This window comes from Malania oleifera, chromosome 1 (genome assembly GCF_029873635.1).
Source record: "Malania oleifera isolate guangnan ecotype guangnan chromosome 1, ASM2987363v1, whole genome shotgun sequence".
In the NCBI taxonomy this organism is placed as follows: Eukaryota; Viridiplantae; Streptophyta; class Magnoliopsida; order Santalales; family Ximeniaceae; genus Malania; species Malania oleifera.
Window position 1 is genome coordinate 144,752,316 of NC_080417.1, and position 15,449 is coordinate 144,767,764.

Genomic DNA, 15,449 nt, shown 5'->3' on the forward strand with positions numbered 1-15,449 from the left:
TTATTCAACCACATGACCAAGAAATTTGATGCTCCGAGTGAAAGAGCAATTTTCCTTTTTCATGTAAAGGTTGTTCTCCTTTGGCCTATCAAACACCTTACATAAATGCTTTTCATGTTCCTTTAGATTAAAACTGTAGAAAACAATGTCATCTAGGTACACCACGACAAACTTGTCGAGGTAGTTATGAAACACCAATTCATCAGCGTACAAAAAGTTACTAGAAAATTCGTCAACCTATAGAGTATCATCAAGAATCTATAGGCCCCGTACTGTGTTACACAAGTAGTCCTTACCATTTGCTATCCTCACCTGATAGCAGCCTAACTGTGTGTCAAGTGTGGTGAAGTACTTGGCTTGACTTAGCTGATCAAACAAATCAACAATCAATGGAGTGGCATAGTGGTAGTCAACACGCACCCGTATGCTCCGATAATGTTTCCCCTAAAACAGCACTAGTGCTCTGAGTGGTGCTCCAAAGGGACATATATAACATGCTTCCAGTAACTCATCAAGTTGCTTCCTCAATTCTGCGTACTCTAGAGGAACCATCTAGTATGGTCCTTTAGAAAGATGCGTCACCCTTGGTAACAACTTGGTCTTGTGCTTCACACCTTATTGTGGAGGTAAGTTGTGTGCTAGCTTGTCCAACATCACATTTTGTATTCACCGAAGACATTGGATGCAATAAGCACTAGATCTTGACCTACCTCTTCATTCACCATTGTGGCTAGGTATGTGTGCTCATCCCTTCTCAATCTCTTCTTAAGTTGTGTGGCTGAGAGGAACTTCTTATCATCTCCTTTATTTGCAATGGTTTGCACCATATAAAGGTGATCTCTTGTCATACAAAGGAAACTAGCCAACGACATTTGTATCACCTTAGTTTCCCATAAGAATTCCATCCTCAACATCATTTGGAAATCATCAATCGGCATGACTGTGTCGCATATCTTGCCTATTGTCCAAGATTTATAATCACTTGCTTGGCTACTCCTGGAGTAGGTTGAGTAGTGGAGTTAACTGCTTTTACTCATTCTAAATCCTTCTCCAAGCTTATGTCGAATCTTTGTGTATTTGCTTGTGAGACAAAGTTATTGGTAGCTTGGTATCTATAATAGCACGGGTCTCTTCTATTTGATCAAACACTAATCCTTTAGCTTGGGTAGCTTTTAGTTATTTTGCGTACCTCTCCAATGCATTGAGTAACTATATGGCACCCATTCTTGAGGTTTCCTTCTCATCCTCATATTGTCTTTGTGCTCACTTTGCAATGGAAGCTTGCAAAGTACTGAGTGATGTGCGGGCAATCAACAACTCTATGAGGGATTCGACATAAAAGGCATGCCAGCTTATTTTTACCACCAATTGTGTTCAAAGACCGAGATGATGAAACTTCTTTTAAAGTGGATGCCTTGGTGTCAGTTCCTCCACTTTGCCCATTTTGAAGGACTTTTTTCTATTTCCACTTAACATGCCACTATCTTTGGACATTATGGAACTCTCTTTTTGAAAGTAATGGTGTAGTCCCAAGAGGGGGGTGAATTGGGTATTTTAAAATTTTAATGTGCAGAAGCTTGATTAATTTTAAAACTTAATTACCACGTGCCCTCATTATTTTAATCACAACGAAAAACTAAGCAGCAAACGGCTATACCAATGAGCAATCCTAAATATATGTAATCAAACCACAAGGCTTATTTTATTTCCAGCAAATTAATATAGGTGACAAGATATTTAACCATACACATATTAATCTTGTGTTTAATCAATGAATATGTCAATATCAAACAATCCCAACAAATTTAACCAAGAAAATACTCTTCATGTGTTTAACAATTAATCAACCAAAATCAAATTATCTCAGCCGATTAAATCAATTCAGAATTTACAATTTCAGCAGCGTTTGATTTACAATGGAAATTTAAATCATTCAAGATATCCACAAATTTACCCCAGCATTCATACAATTCCCAAATCAATTTTAATTCATTCACAGCAGATAATAATCAATTTATAAGTGCAAGAAAGTAAAGAGATTAAGGCAAAGAAGAACATTAAGATTTTTACAAGGTTCGGTGGCATGCCTATGTCATTGCCTCAAGCAACCCGCTGTGAGGATTTCCTTTACTCTCTCTGTTCAATAGGTGGAGTTCGCTCTCTCTTTTCAGTAGGTAGAGACACCTCTCAAGCAAAAAAACCCTCTTGCTTGTTCGATTCTATCCCCGAATCGAAAGTTCAAAAGCAATATAGCAGATTTTTGTACAAGTAGAAAACTCTTTAAGAAGAGCAGATTTTCATAAGATGTAATGAAGCTCAGGAGAATCTAGGGTTTTCTGGAATGAGAAATATGAAAACGAAGAGCAAAAACCAGATTTTGAATTTCAGCAGAGAAGCACGGCGCACAGCAGCTATGAAAGTTTGAAATTAATGAATAATGTGTGCGATTCGTTGCCCTAATGCGTTTAGGGTTACCCTTAAGTAGTGGGTTTTGAAATCTGACCATTTCCCCAAAGTTTGGAAACAATATATTCTGAAAACAGTAAGAAACCGCGCTGTTTATAACTTATGCCATGATACTTTGGTCGCCCGAACTCTTAAGAAATAGGAATTTCAAAACAGGCAGTAGCACTTCGGTCGCTCGAGCCTATGCCTTCGGTTGCTCGAACATGTTCGGTCGACTGAACTTATTAGTTCGGTCACTCGAACCTATACTGTTTGGGTTATTTCAATGGCAGTACCAATTCGGTCGCCCGACCCAAGAGTCCGGTCGCCCGAACCTACTGATTCCAGACCAGTTAGTTGAATTTCTTGTGAAATTCAATGTTCTTTATTTCAAAACTCATTTGTAATCTTTTTGAAAAGATATTTAAACTTTGAAAAGACATTTTCCGAGTTTTTGAAATAGGTCTTTAAGTCCAATTTTATTCTAAGAGCTTCATAAACATTGAGAATAAAAATTGGGAATTACTTACATGAGACTTCTAATGCATTACATATCAAATAAAAATTAAGTCTTCATGTCTTGAAGCTTTAACTTTATCCAAGCTTCAGCCAATCTTCATTTAGATTTTGTTCTTCATGGTTTTTAAGCTTTAAGTATGATCCATTGTGCTTGTGAATCAAGATACCTGTGAATTCACTTGAAACACAATTAGATTCCTTAGTTTGTTAGCATCAAAACAGAGATGAAGCCTTGTTAGGCCAACAATCTTCTCCTTTTTGATGATAACAAATAAGGTGCAAAATAAGGTAGCCTTGAAAAGGCTCCCCCTCACAATAAGCATAATCATCATACAAATAAGAATTTCAGTATTCTCCCCCTTAGGAAAATACAAGGATGTTTTCAATACAAACATATTTTCAGTAAGAGTATATTTTCAATACAATCAGCATATTTTCAATTTGCTTTCAGTTCATTTAGCTTGTTCTCTCAGTTCATAGTACTCACATCAAGTCCATTTTTCCCAGTATAGTATACACAACAAGTACACACAAGTACACATCACATATGGTATATTTTGCTTTATTCTCCCCTTTTTGACATCAGCAAAAAGGATATTCAAGAACACATGCATATCAAACATGAGTTTGTCAAATATCTAGCATGCAGTTCACAATTATGACATCATTCAATATTCAGCATGCAGATCTCAAAGATGACATCATTCAATAATCAGCATGCAATTCACAAAGATGACATATTCAGTATTTCTCAACAACTATATATTCAGATAAAATAGATAGCAATATATACATACATTATGAAGCTGTTTTCAAAACAAAAACGAACAAATAATTACAATCATAGTTATAATGTCTCAAAGAACTGTTCTTAACAACAAACAACAAATCAACCAACAACTCTCATCTAATCTTCCTCAGTAGCATCGTCACCGGATGAGCTTCCGTCCCTTCTCATCATCTTCTTCCTCTTCATTAGAACTTGCTACAATGGGAGCTTTCCCTCTAGATGAGGAACCACTACCTGTGTTGCTTTCAATGCGGGCGAGTCGTTGATCAAAGGAGCTAAAGCTGGATTGGAAGGTCTGCTGAAGTGCATTATACTTAGTTTCTATATCAGCATGAATTGCACTATACTGCGCATCCATATCTTGAAGATAAGCAAAAAACCAAGCAGGAGCATCATTAGAAGCACCAGACTGAGCAGGTGGTACTTCTTGGGGTGGATCATTTCGTTGTTCAGGTTCATTTCTTGCCTCCATTTGTACATTTGCATTTTCTCTCGGAGATGGACGGTATTTGGGAATCCAACCAAGTACATTGCCATACTCATATCCCGTTAGCTTAACAGTAGTCGATGAGAATTGATCTGTGGTTTTTCTTTTGACAAAAAGAGTTGTAGAACATGCTAGATTTAGTGCTCAAAAATGAGGTTCAAAATCCCTCCATAAGGGAGTATGACCCGTCTAGTCTCTTCTTTGGTGATCATCCATTTTAATATTAGGGTAGGAAGATTGAAACGCTTGCCTTTGTAAATACACCACATAATGAAACAATCTAAATAAGAGATATGGTCTCTGGATCCACTCTTAGGTAGAATGTTGTACGTTATAAGCAAGTGTATAATCTTTGCTTCTAAAGTCAATTGCCTATACAAAGGTGGATGACCAAACTGAGTTGGTGGATTGTTAAGATTAACGGCAAAAATTCTTGAGGGGTAAACCCTTGATCCATAATCCAAGTTTGTTCAAGGTTTGGACATTCCAATGCCCTAAATTGAATACGAAATCTTTGAGCTACTGTTTGCGAGGTTAGGGCAATAGCTTTGTCCATGATTTGGGTCGTGTACATATCACCTTGTCTTCCTAACTTTGCGTAAAATAAACGGACAAGGTTCGGATAAACCCATTTGGGTTGATAAGAAACGAAATGATCCCAACCTAAAACAACAAACATCCTAAGAATATTGGGAAAATGTGTTTCCATAGAAGGCATATCTAAAACCTTACCGAGAATAGGTTCTATGGTACGAAGGTGTTCGTTGTAAATTTTCTTTGCTCCTGGAGTCAAGAGCCATTGTGTGATATGCTCCAAGTCATCTTGGCCTGAAGATTTGTTTTTGTTAGCAGTTTGTTTCGTCTTGGGCATGATTTCTAAGGTGAAGACGAGAAAATTGAGAAATCCAAGTGTAAACAACAATATCTAGGTCTGAAGAATTGGAGCAAAATTGAGTGGGAGAAGGCTCGAAGATGGAAGGACGCAGCTTCGGGTGAGAGTGAATGAGGGTTCGGGCGGCTAGAGTTCTGAAAAGTTAGGGTTTTTTCGCGAAAAACACCTTTTATATCTGCGAAGTTTGGTCGCTTGGACGTTTTGTTCAGTCACTCGAACGGATTCTAGAAATCAGAAACTCGAACACAATAGGCGTTCGGTCGCCCGACCAAATAACCTTCGGTCACTCGAAGTCTTCTGAACCTCTCAATGATCACTTTAATGAGGGTTCGGTCGACCGACTTATACCCTTTAGTTGGCCAAAGCCCTGAAATTTTTGAGTCACTTAAGATTTTGTCCAAAAACACTCAAATTAATGAACACTTTCTTCTCAAATTATTTCCTGAGCATGCAATAAGCCTAATTCACGTCTTATTGAAATAAAACGGTCCTTTTGAAGAGGTTTCGTGAATATATCAGCTCATTGTTCATTTATGCTTACAAATTCAATAGTGATATCTTCCTTTTGTACATGATCTCTAAGGAAATGGTGTCTTATGTCAATATGCTTAGTCCTTGAGTGAGATATTGGATTTTTGGAAATGTTAATGGCGTTAGTGTCATCACACTTTATAGGTACAACCTCATATTTCAAATTGTAATATTTGAGTTGTTGCTTCATATACAATGCTTGTGCACAACAGCTACTTGCTGCAACATACTCAGCCTCAGCAGTAGATAATGCCACTGAATTTTGTTTCTTCGAAAACCAAGATACCAAATATCATCCTAAGAAGTGACATGCACCACTTGTACTCTTGTGGTTAATTTTGCACCCGGCATAGTTCGCATCAAAGTAGCTGATCATTTCAAAAGATGTATTCTTAGGATACCATAAGCCTAAGTCTATAATACCTATCAAATACCTTAAAATTCTTTTTATAGAAATTTGATGTGATTCTTTAGGTGATGCTTGAAATCTAGCACACATGCAAACGCTGAATATAATGTCTGGTCTACTGGCTGTTAACTAGAGCAAACTACCAATCATACCTCGATAGTATTTTACATCTACTGGTTTTCCTTGCTCATCTCTAAGACTAATAGAGGTGCTCATTGGGGTTCCCAATGCCTTGCCACCTTCTATGTCAAACTTCTTGAGCAGGTCTTTTATATACTTAGATTGGTTTATGAATGTTTCATTTTTGGTTTGTTTTATTTGAAGTTCAAGAAAGTATGTCAGTTCGCCCATCACGCTCATCTCAAATTCGTCTTTCATGCATGTAACGATTTTTTTGCATAAATTCTCATTTGTAGTGCCGAATATGATATCATCCACATATATTTGAATAGCATATCATTGGTTTGGGTTTTGATGAAAATAGTACTATCCATTTTTCTTCTTGAAAATCCACTTTCTAGTAGAAAGCCACTCAATCTCTCATACCAAGCTCTAGGAGCTTGCCTTAATCCATATAAGGCTTTCATCAATCTAAACACGTGGTTTGGAAAATGGAAGTCTTCAAAACCAAGGGGTTGTGCTACATATACTTCTTCATAAATGTAGCCATTTAGGAATGCACTTTTCACATCCATTTGATATAGTTTGAAGTTTTTATGGGATACGTAGGCAAGTAGCATACGAATATCTTCCATTCTAGCTAAAGGAGCATAGGTTTCCTCAAAATCAATACCTTCTTCTTGATTATAATTTATAACCTTGTGCTACCGATCTAGCCTTGTTACGGACAACAATGCTGTTTTCATCCTTTTTATACCTATAAATCCATTTAGTGCCTATCACCAAATGACCATCGGGTCTAGGAACTAACTTCCAAACTTTATTTCTCTCAAATTGATTTAATTATTCTTGCATGGCTAATACCCATGAATCATCGTTGATTGCTTCATTAATGTTCTTAGGTTCCTCTTGAGACAGGAACGCACAATGATCACACAGGTTCTTAAGTGAAGATCTAGTGGACACCCCTCGTGATGGTTCACCAATGATTTGGTCCTTAGGGTGGTTCTTCACAAATTTCCATTCTTTAGGCAACTCAGCTTGTTCTAGAGAGTCATTATTAGAAGGTTCTTTGGTTTCAATGCTCTCATCTTTGATTTCATGAATTACTAGGTCTTCTAAACCCTTTCTTATATCTAGATCATCATTATCAGTAGTTTTAGAAGAAAATGGATTTGCTTCATCAAATACGTGGATGGATTCTACAATAGATAATGTTCTTTTGTTGTAGACTCTAAATGCTTTGCTATTTAGAGCATATCCTAGAAAGGTTCCTTCATCTGATTTTGCATCGAATTTTCCTAGATCCCTTTTATCATTTAAGACAAAACATTTACATCCAAATACATGGTAGTATGAAATGTTTGCTCTTTTTCCTTTCCAAAATTTGTAGGGGGTTTTATTTAGGTTAGCCCTAACGGAGACTCTGTTAATTACATGACAGACGGTGTTTAGCGCTTTAGCCCAAAAGTATTTAGGCAAGTTATGCTCATTTAACATAGTTCTAATCATTTCTCGTAGGGATCTATTTTTTCTTTCAACAACTCCATTTTGTTGAGGTGTTCGTGGTGTTGAAAAGTTGTGTGATATTCCATTTTCATCACAAAAGTTTTCAATGTCTTCATTTTTGAACTCTCCACCTCTATCACTTCTTATGTATAAAACACCATACCCTTTTTCATTTTGAAGTTTCTTACATAGGTTGGTGAGCATTTTACACACTTCGTCTTTGGAGGATAAGAATAACACCCAGGTGAACCTGGAGTAGTCATCAACTATGACGAATGCATATTGCTTTCCTCCTAGACTTTGTGTTTTAGTGGGGCCAAATAAATTTAGATGAATTAATTTCAATGGCCTTCCAGTGGAAATCAATTGCTTCTTTTTAAAGCTTGTCTTGATTTTCTTCCCAAGTTGGCAAGCATTACAGACTTTGTCTTTTGTGAACTTTGTGCTGGGTAAGCCCTTAACTAAGTTCTTCCTAGCTAACTTGAATAAGAGGTCCATGCTAGCGTGTCCTAATCTCCTATGCCATAGCCAACTAGATTCATTTAGGGTTGTAAAGAATTTTACATCTTGTGATACCAAGTTTTCAAAGTTTATACAATATACGTTCTCAACCTAATTTGCAATGAATAGTGTTTCATGTTTTTCCATATTTCAACTATGCATTTTTCCTTTTTAAATGTTTTGTCAAATCTTTTATCACTGAGTTGACTAATGCTAAGCAGGTTATGCTTTAACCCTTCAACTAACAACACATTTTTAATTATTAAAGAGGGTTCCTTACTGACTTTGCCGATGCCGATAATTTTACCTTTAACATTGTCTCCAAAAGTGATGTGTCTCCCTTGCTTTAAGGTTAACAATGTGAACTTGGACTCATCTCCCGTCGTGTGCCTTGAGCATTTACTGTCCAAGTACCACTCGTCTTTTGAAGGGTGGACCTAAAACACACCTACGAAAGGATTCAAGTTGTTACTTTAGGTACCCAAACCTTCTTAGGTCCTTTTAGGTTAGTTTTAGAGGTTTCTTTGACTCTCCACACCTTTTTGGTTTTGACATGTTTTCTTTTAAATGGATAATCAAATTTTATGTCCCTTTTTTCTTACACAAGAAACATGTTGTGTGCATATGCATTGGTTGAGGAGGTGCTAGCATAGTTTTTAGAAGCTTTTACAATACCCGATGTAGAGATTCTTTTTCCTCCTATTTTCCATTCCATTAAATCCAATGCATTCTTTGTCTAAAGACATCCTTTGAGATCCAACTAGTTTGTCAAAAATTTCCTTTCCTCTTGTGAAGTTGTAGATTATTTTAGTCTGATCTTCTATCTTTCTTTCTAGACTTGTTATCTTTAAATCTTTCTCACTTTCACTAGTGGCTTGTAATTTCAAGTTCTCTAATTCTTTTGACATCTTGTTGATTTTACTTTCTAGTTCAACAATATATGAGTCCTTTTCTTTTTCAAGTAAGTGAGCTGACTCCAATTTGTTCATTAACATGTCATTCTCGCTTTTTAGTGTGTTGTTTCTTTTAGACACTCTAACAAAGCTTTTATGCAATTTAAATAGTTCGATTTGTATTTCGGTGTATGATGGCATGCTTTAGCAAGATTCATTACAAGATTCATCACTAGAGTCATTGAATGAATTTGAATAAGAATTTACCTCATTATTCAATGCTATGAAGCAGAGATTTGCCATCTCCTGATCACTCGAGTCGCTTTTCGAGCTGCTTGAGCTGGAGTCATCCCAAGTCGTGGCCTTCATTGCCTTCTTCTTCTTCTTCTTCTTCTTCCTAGACTCCTTGAGCTGTGAACAATCATGTTTAATGTGTCCTACCTTTTGCAATTATAACATGTTGGAGGTTCTAATTTAGTTTCGTTTTTGCTAGTTTCTCCTTTGTCCATTTTAGATCCTCTAAATCTTCTAGTTAACTTTATATTCTTCATAAAGAATCCACCTAGTCGTCTGGTAATTAAAGCTAGGTCTTCATCTTCCATCTCTTCATCTTCCTCGTCATTCGAGTTTTCATTTGAAGCTTTGAGTGCTATGGATTTCTTGGTTTTGCCAACTTCATTTGTTCTTTCATTAATGGCCATCTCGTACGTGAGAAGTGACCCAATAAGTTCATCTAAGGTTATATAGCTTTTAGATTCCTACCTTCAGTTATGGCTGTGGCCTTGGGTTCCCAAACAGGTGGAAGTCCTCTAAGGATTTTCCTAATAATTTTGTAAGTTGGGTAGCTTTTCCCAAGTGCATTTAGGGAGTTTATTATGTGGGTGAACCTAATATACATACTTGATATAGATTCTTCTGGGTTCATCTTGAAGGCTTCATACTCACTAGTGAGCATGTCTAATCTACTATCCCTAACATCTACGGTTCCCTCATATGTTATCTCTAGCTTTTCCTAGATTTCCTTGGCTGTCTTACAGCCCATTATCCTATTAAACTTGTTTGTGTCTAACGCACAATATAGGGCATTCATTGCACTAGAGTTTATCTATAATTGTTTCATTTCAGCTTCATTCATTTCGTTTTCTTCCTTAGGAATTTCCTTATTTTCGCTAATCTTAGAAGGAACAAAGTTTCGTTGGACTACAACTCTCCAAATTCTCCAATCCATCATGTTGAAGCTTGATATACATTGTTTGCCCACAACCTAAGAGCTTAAGCTTTTAGGTAAATTGGTAATCTAACATGGTATCAGAGTTGTGGTTATCCGGGGGTCTTGGGTTCTAGTCTTGTTGCCCGCTTTTATTCTGTGGTGTTATTTATCATTTGTTTATCTCTCCACGTGCTATTGGGCTGCACGTGCGGGGGATTGTTAAAACTTGATATATTGTTGGCTCATAACTTAAGAGCTTAAACTTTTAGGTAAAGCGGTAATCTAACACATCGTTTGTAAGAATATTCTCATTCTTTGTTTCCAGATAGTGTAATTTACACCGCAAAAGATGGGGGTCTAGTGGAGGATTGTCCTTCACCGAATGGGGATACACCTAGGTTGGCCATTGTGATCTTTGTGCAACTACCTATTTGGATATGTTACAACCTATGCTCTAATACCAATTGAAAGTAATGGTGTAGTCCTAAGAGGGGGGTGAATTGGATATTTTAAAATTTTAATGCGTGGAAGCTTGATTAATTTTAAACCTTAATTACCATGTGCCCTCACTATTTTAATCACAACGAAAAACTAAGCAGCGAACGGCTATACCAATGAGCAATCCTAAATATATATAATCAAACCACAAGGCTTATTTTATTTCTAGTAAATTAATATAGGTGACAAGATATTTAACCATACAAATATTAATCTTGTGTTTAATTAATGAATATGTCAATATCAAACAATCCCAACAAATTTAACCAAGCAAATACTCTTCTTGTATTTAACAATTAATCAACCAAAATCAAATTATCTCATCCAATTAAATCAATTCAGAATTTACAATTTCAGCAGCATTTGATTTACAATGGAAATTTAAATCATTCAAGATATCCACAAATTTACCTCAGCATTCATACAATTCCCCAATCAATTTTAATTCATTCACAGCTGATAATAATCAATTTATAAGTGCAAGAAAGTAAAGAGATTAAGGGAAAGAAGAACACCAAGATTTTTTACAAGGTTCGGCGGCCTGCGTATGTCCTTGCCTCAAGCAACCCGCTGTGAGGACTTCCTTTACTCTCTCCGTTCAATAGGTGGAGTTCCCTCTCTTTTCAGTAGGTAGAGACACCTCTCAAGTGAGAACACCCTCTTGCATGTTCGATTCTATCCCCGAATTGAAAGTTCAAAAGCAATACAGCAGATTTTCGTACAAGTAGAAAACTCTCCAAGAAGAGCAGATTTGTACAATATAAAACTCAAATAACCTCTCAATAATAAGATGTAATGAAGCTCAGGAGAAATCTAGGGTTTTGTGGAATGAGAAATATGAAAATGAAGAGCAAAAACCAGATTTTGAATTTCAGCAGAGAAGCACGGCGCACAGCAGCTATGAAAGTTTGAAATCAATGAATAATGCGTGCGATTCGTTGCCCTAATGTGTTTAGGGTTACCATTAAATAGTGGGTCTTGAAATATGACTGTTTCTCCCAAGTTTGGAAACAATATATTCTGACAACGGTAAGAAATCGCGCTGTTTATAACTTATGCCGCGATACTTAGGTCGCCCAAGCTTATGCCTTGGTTGCCCGAACTGTTAAGAAATAGGAATTTCAAAATAGGCATAGGCACTTCAGTTGCCTGAGCCTATGCATTTGGTCGCCCGAACATGTTTAGTTGACTGAACTTATTAGTCCGGTCGCCTAAACCTACATTGTCTGGGTTATTTCAATGACAGTACTAGTTCGGTCGCCTGACCTAAGAGTCTGGTCGCCTGAACATGTTCGGTCGATTGAACTTATTAGTCCGGTCTCCTAAACCTACACTGTCTGGGTTATTTCAATGACAATACCAGTTCGATCGCTTGACCTCAGAGTACGGTCGCCCGAACCTATTGATTTCAGTCCAGTTAGTTCAGTTTCCTGTGAAATTCAATGTTCTTTATTTCAAAACTCATTTGTAATCTTTTTGAAAAGATATTTAAACTTTGAAAAGACATTTTCCGATTTTTGAAATGGGTCTTTAAGTCCAATTTTATCCTAAGAGCTTCATAAACATACTTAACATTGAGAATTACTTACATGAGACTTCTAATGCATTACATATCAAATAAAAATTAAGTCCTCATGTCTTGAAGCTTTAACTTCATTCAAGCTTCAGCCAATCTTCATTTAGCTTTTGTTCTTCATGGCTTTTAAGCTTTAAGTATGATCCATTGTGCTTGTGAATTAAGATACTTGTGAATTCACTTGAAACACAATTAGATTCCTTAGTTTGTTATCATCAAAACAGAGATGAAGCCTTGTTAGGCCAACACTTTTGTGTTGTCAGTCAAGTGTTCCACGGCAGCCTATGCAATAGGCAAGTCTTGAACTCTTGGTCGATGAGGATTTGCCCTTGCCCACGGTTTCAATCCTTTTAAGAAATGGAACAATTTGTCTTTCTTTAACATGTCTTAGATATTCAACATCAAAGTAAAGAATTATTTCACATCCTTCCTAACTCTACCGGTGTAGTTAAGATCTTGCAATTTGCACTGAGCATTGTACTTAACATCTTTAGGAAAGAATTTGGCCTTGAGCTCTCTTTTCAAGTTTGCCTGACTATTAAAAACACATCATTTAATTTGAATTTCATCATACATTATGTGCATCCTTATATGCTTGGGGTTCTGATACCCTTGTCCTTCCATACTCTTGGGTTGTAGAGTTAGGAGTGTTTAGCAGCACAAACCATCAGGTTCATCTTGGTGGTAAGATTCCTCATCTGGATGTGTAAAGGTTCTACTATACTGCGGATGTCCTCTGACAATCCATGACAGTACCTTGTTGATGTTCTTGTAATCTCTTTAATGCATCAATACGTTTAGCAAATGTAGCTATCGCCACAACAACATGGTTGGCTGTCTTAGCTCGAGCTTCTAGCAACTCCAATCTCGTGGTATTGATTGGCATGGTCTCTTACCAATGTTTCACACAATCCAATAATTCGGGGGCAACCAAATTCACAAAGTAATTAACCAAAACTCTGATACCATTGTCACGGACCAAACTCTTGCAGTCTTGCTTAACTAGTCAACCAATCACCACATGAACAAACTCTTAACCATTGAATACAAAGTTGAATAGAAGTAGGTAACAAGCATGAAAGTAGACGAGTCATGTGGTAAACTATAAAGCAATTTGTTGTTAGCTCCGCCATAGGTAACTTGTGTTTGGCGAGGGGAGGCAAATAAACTAAACATGTTTGCAAAAAGTAGTGTACAATGACTGATGAACACTCACTCTGCCTTAAGAGAGTTTTTTATACTATTCCAGCTTTGACACTAGGAAACATCAAATTGACAAGGGAGTAATACTCTCATTTTACATTAAGGCATTATCATACTGAAAGAATAACACCTACACTATTATTTAAATGATGGTTATGCATCCCATGTACATAAGACAATCAGTCACGGACAAGCATAATGCCCTAAGCACGCTTGGCTTGTGACTAGGGGCTATAAAGGGGGGCAGCTCGGTGCACAAAGCTCCCGTGTATGCTGGGTCCGGGGAAGGAGCGGACCACAATGGGTCTATAGTACGCTGTCTTACCTTACATTTTTTGCAAGAGACTGTTTCCACGCCTCGAACCCATGACCTCCAGGTTACATTTAATATATGAAACACGTTTTTAAATTTTAAAAATTCACAGAGTTGAAATAAAAAGTTAAAATTTGCTAATAAATTAGATTTCATGTTTTAGCCCATAAAATAAAACCCATTTGACTGCTACAAGAACTTGAATCTAAAAATGAAATAAATGTTTTTCTTTTTATGGGAAGGGATATATTCAATTTAAAATATAACTTAAATGGGAGGATACAAAAATAACATGGCCACAGGATCAAATGAATCAACTGTCTTTTTGTAGTTTGACAATTAAAATTTTGCTTTCTTATTAGGTCTCACTTTGTTATCAATGTCACTATTCTGACTTTTGTGCTGCTAGAATCTTTTGTCTTGAAAGGTAGTCAGAATTTATGAAATTGATTATTTGCAGGAAGCGAGGGGTTTGAGAAGATTTTCTCCCCTGATAAGCTCAGCAGGGGTAGTAGTGTTGGCAGTATGGGGTTCCCTCCCTCTTCAAATATGATCAATGAAAGTACACACCCCACCTTTGAAACAACAGTGGCTTCGCTTGAGGAATCAGTCTTGGATTCACAAGTTAAGTGTACTGCTCTTATTGCCGACTTAAGAATTTCAGATTCTTCGGCACAGCATCTTGCTAATATTAAACAGCTGAATCACAAGCTAGAGAAAATGCAGAGTTTGTTGGCTCAATTGCGGACTCAGATTTAACTGGCCTTTTCCTTGCCAATTATTATTGTTCGCTTTTGGGACAAATGCATCCCAATGGTATAGGTTTTTCCTTTTTTTTCTTTTTTCTTATTTCCTTTTGTAATTGTACATATTATACATATGGACGTTGAGTGTATGTACCATTCAGGCGAAAGTAACACAAGTTTGTTTATCCAATTGAAAAAAATTTTGTATCCGTTTCTTGGTACAGGGGAATTTTGTTTCTTAAAGCTGACTCGGCAGTTTGTAAGCATTATTTTTATCTTATTGTGAGGAAATACATTTTGGGCTGTGTTTGGGAAACTAGATTTTCAAGGCATATGATACATGTCAGAATAAATATAGCTGCTATTGTTTTTCATGTTCTTATGCTTGGTGTTTTATTGTTTCAGGCACTTCGTCATTTGTACCAAACTGTAGCACCATCAGGGCCATCACGGGTGGGGCTTTCCTTGCATTTCCCTGTTGAATTGCTCACCCGTGGAGCACTCTCTTTTAACCCCACGTGTTTAAAAAAAAATGTGAATGTGAAAGGAGCTGTTAACTTTGGAGAAAATAATGAATTATGACCACATGAATGAATTTGTGAGGCCATCATTTGCGTGAGATAATGAGTTGAAAGAGGGATTGCACTAGGGTTCTTACTATTCCTTTGTTGGCTGGCCCAAGGGATCTCCCGTTCAGCCATCTTTCTTTAAGTTCAATTCTTTTCTTTGAAGAAAGTCACTTTCTTGTCTCTCATTTCATTGTTCTACGCATGCTTTAGATACCCGTGACAATTTGTGCTTCCTTCA

General features: G+C 36.8%; 1 protein-coding gene across 2 annotated transcripts in view; it reads left to right on the forward strand.

The window, feature by feature from the left end:
- The window catches only part of LOC131145155 (uncharacterized), a 48,161-nt gene extending 33,310 nt beyond the window's left edge, over positions 1–14,851 (forward strand). For both annotated transcript variants that reach the window (XM_058094261.1, XM_058094271.1), the window contains one exon: positions 14,357–14,851. In XM_058094261.1, coding sequence (XP_057950244.1) covers positions 14,357–14,655 — 299 coding nt within the window. In that variant the 3' untranslated portion in view covers positions 14,656–14,851. The remainder of the gene's footprint in view (positions 1–14,356) is intronic.
- Positions 14,852–15,449: the final 598 nt, after the last annotated feature.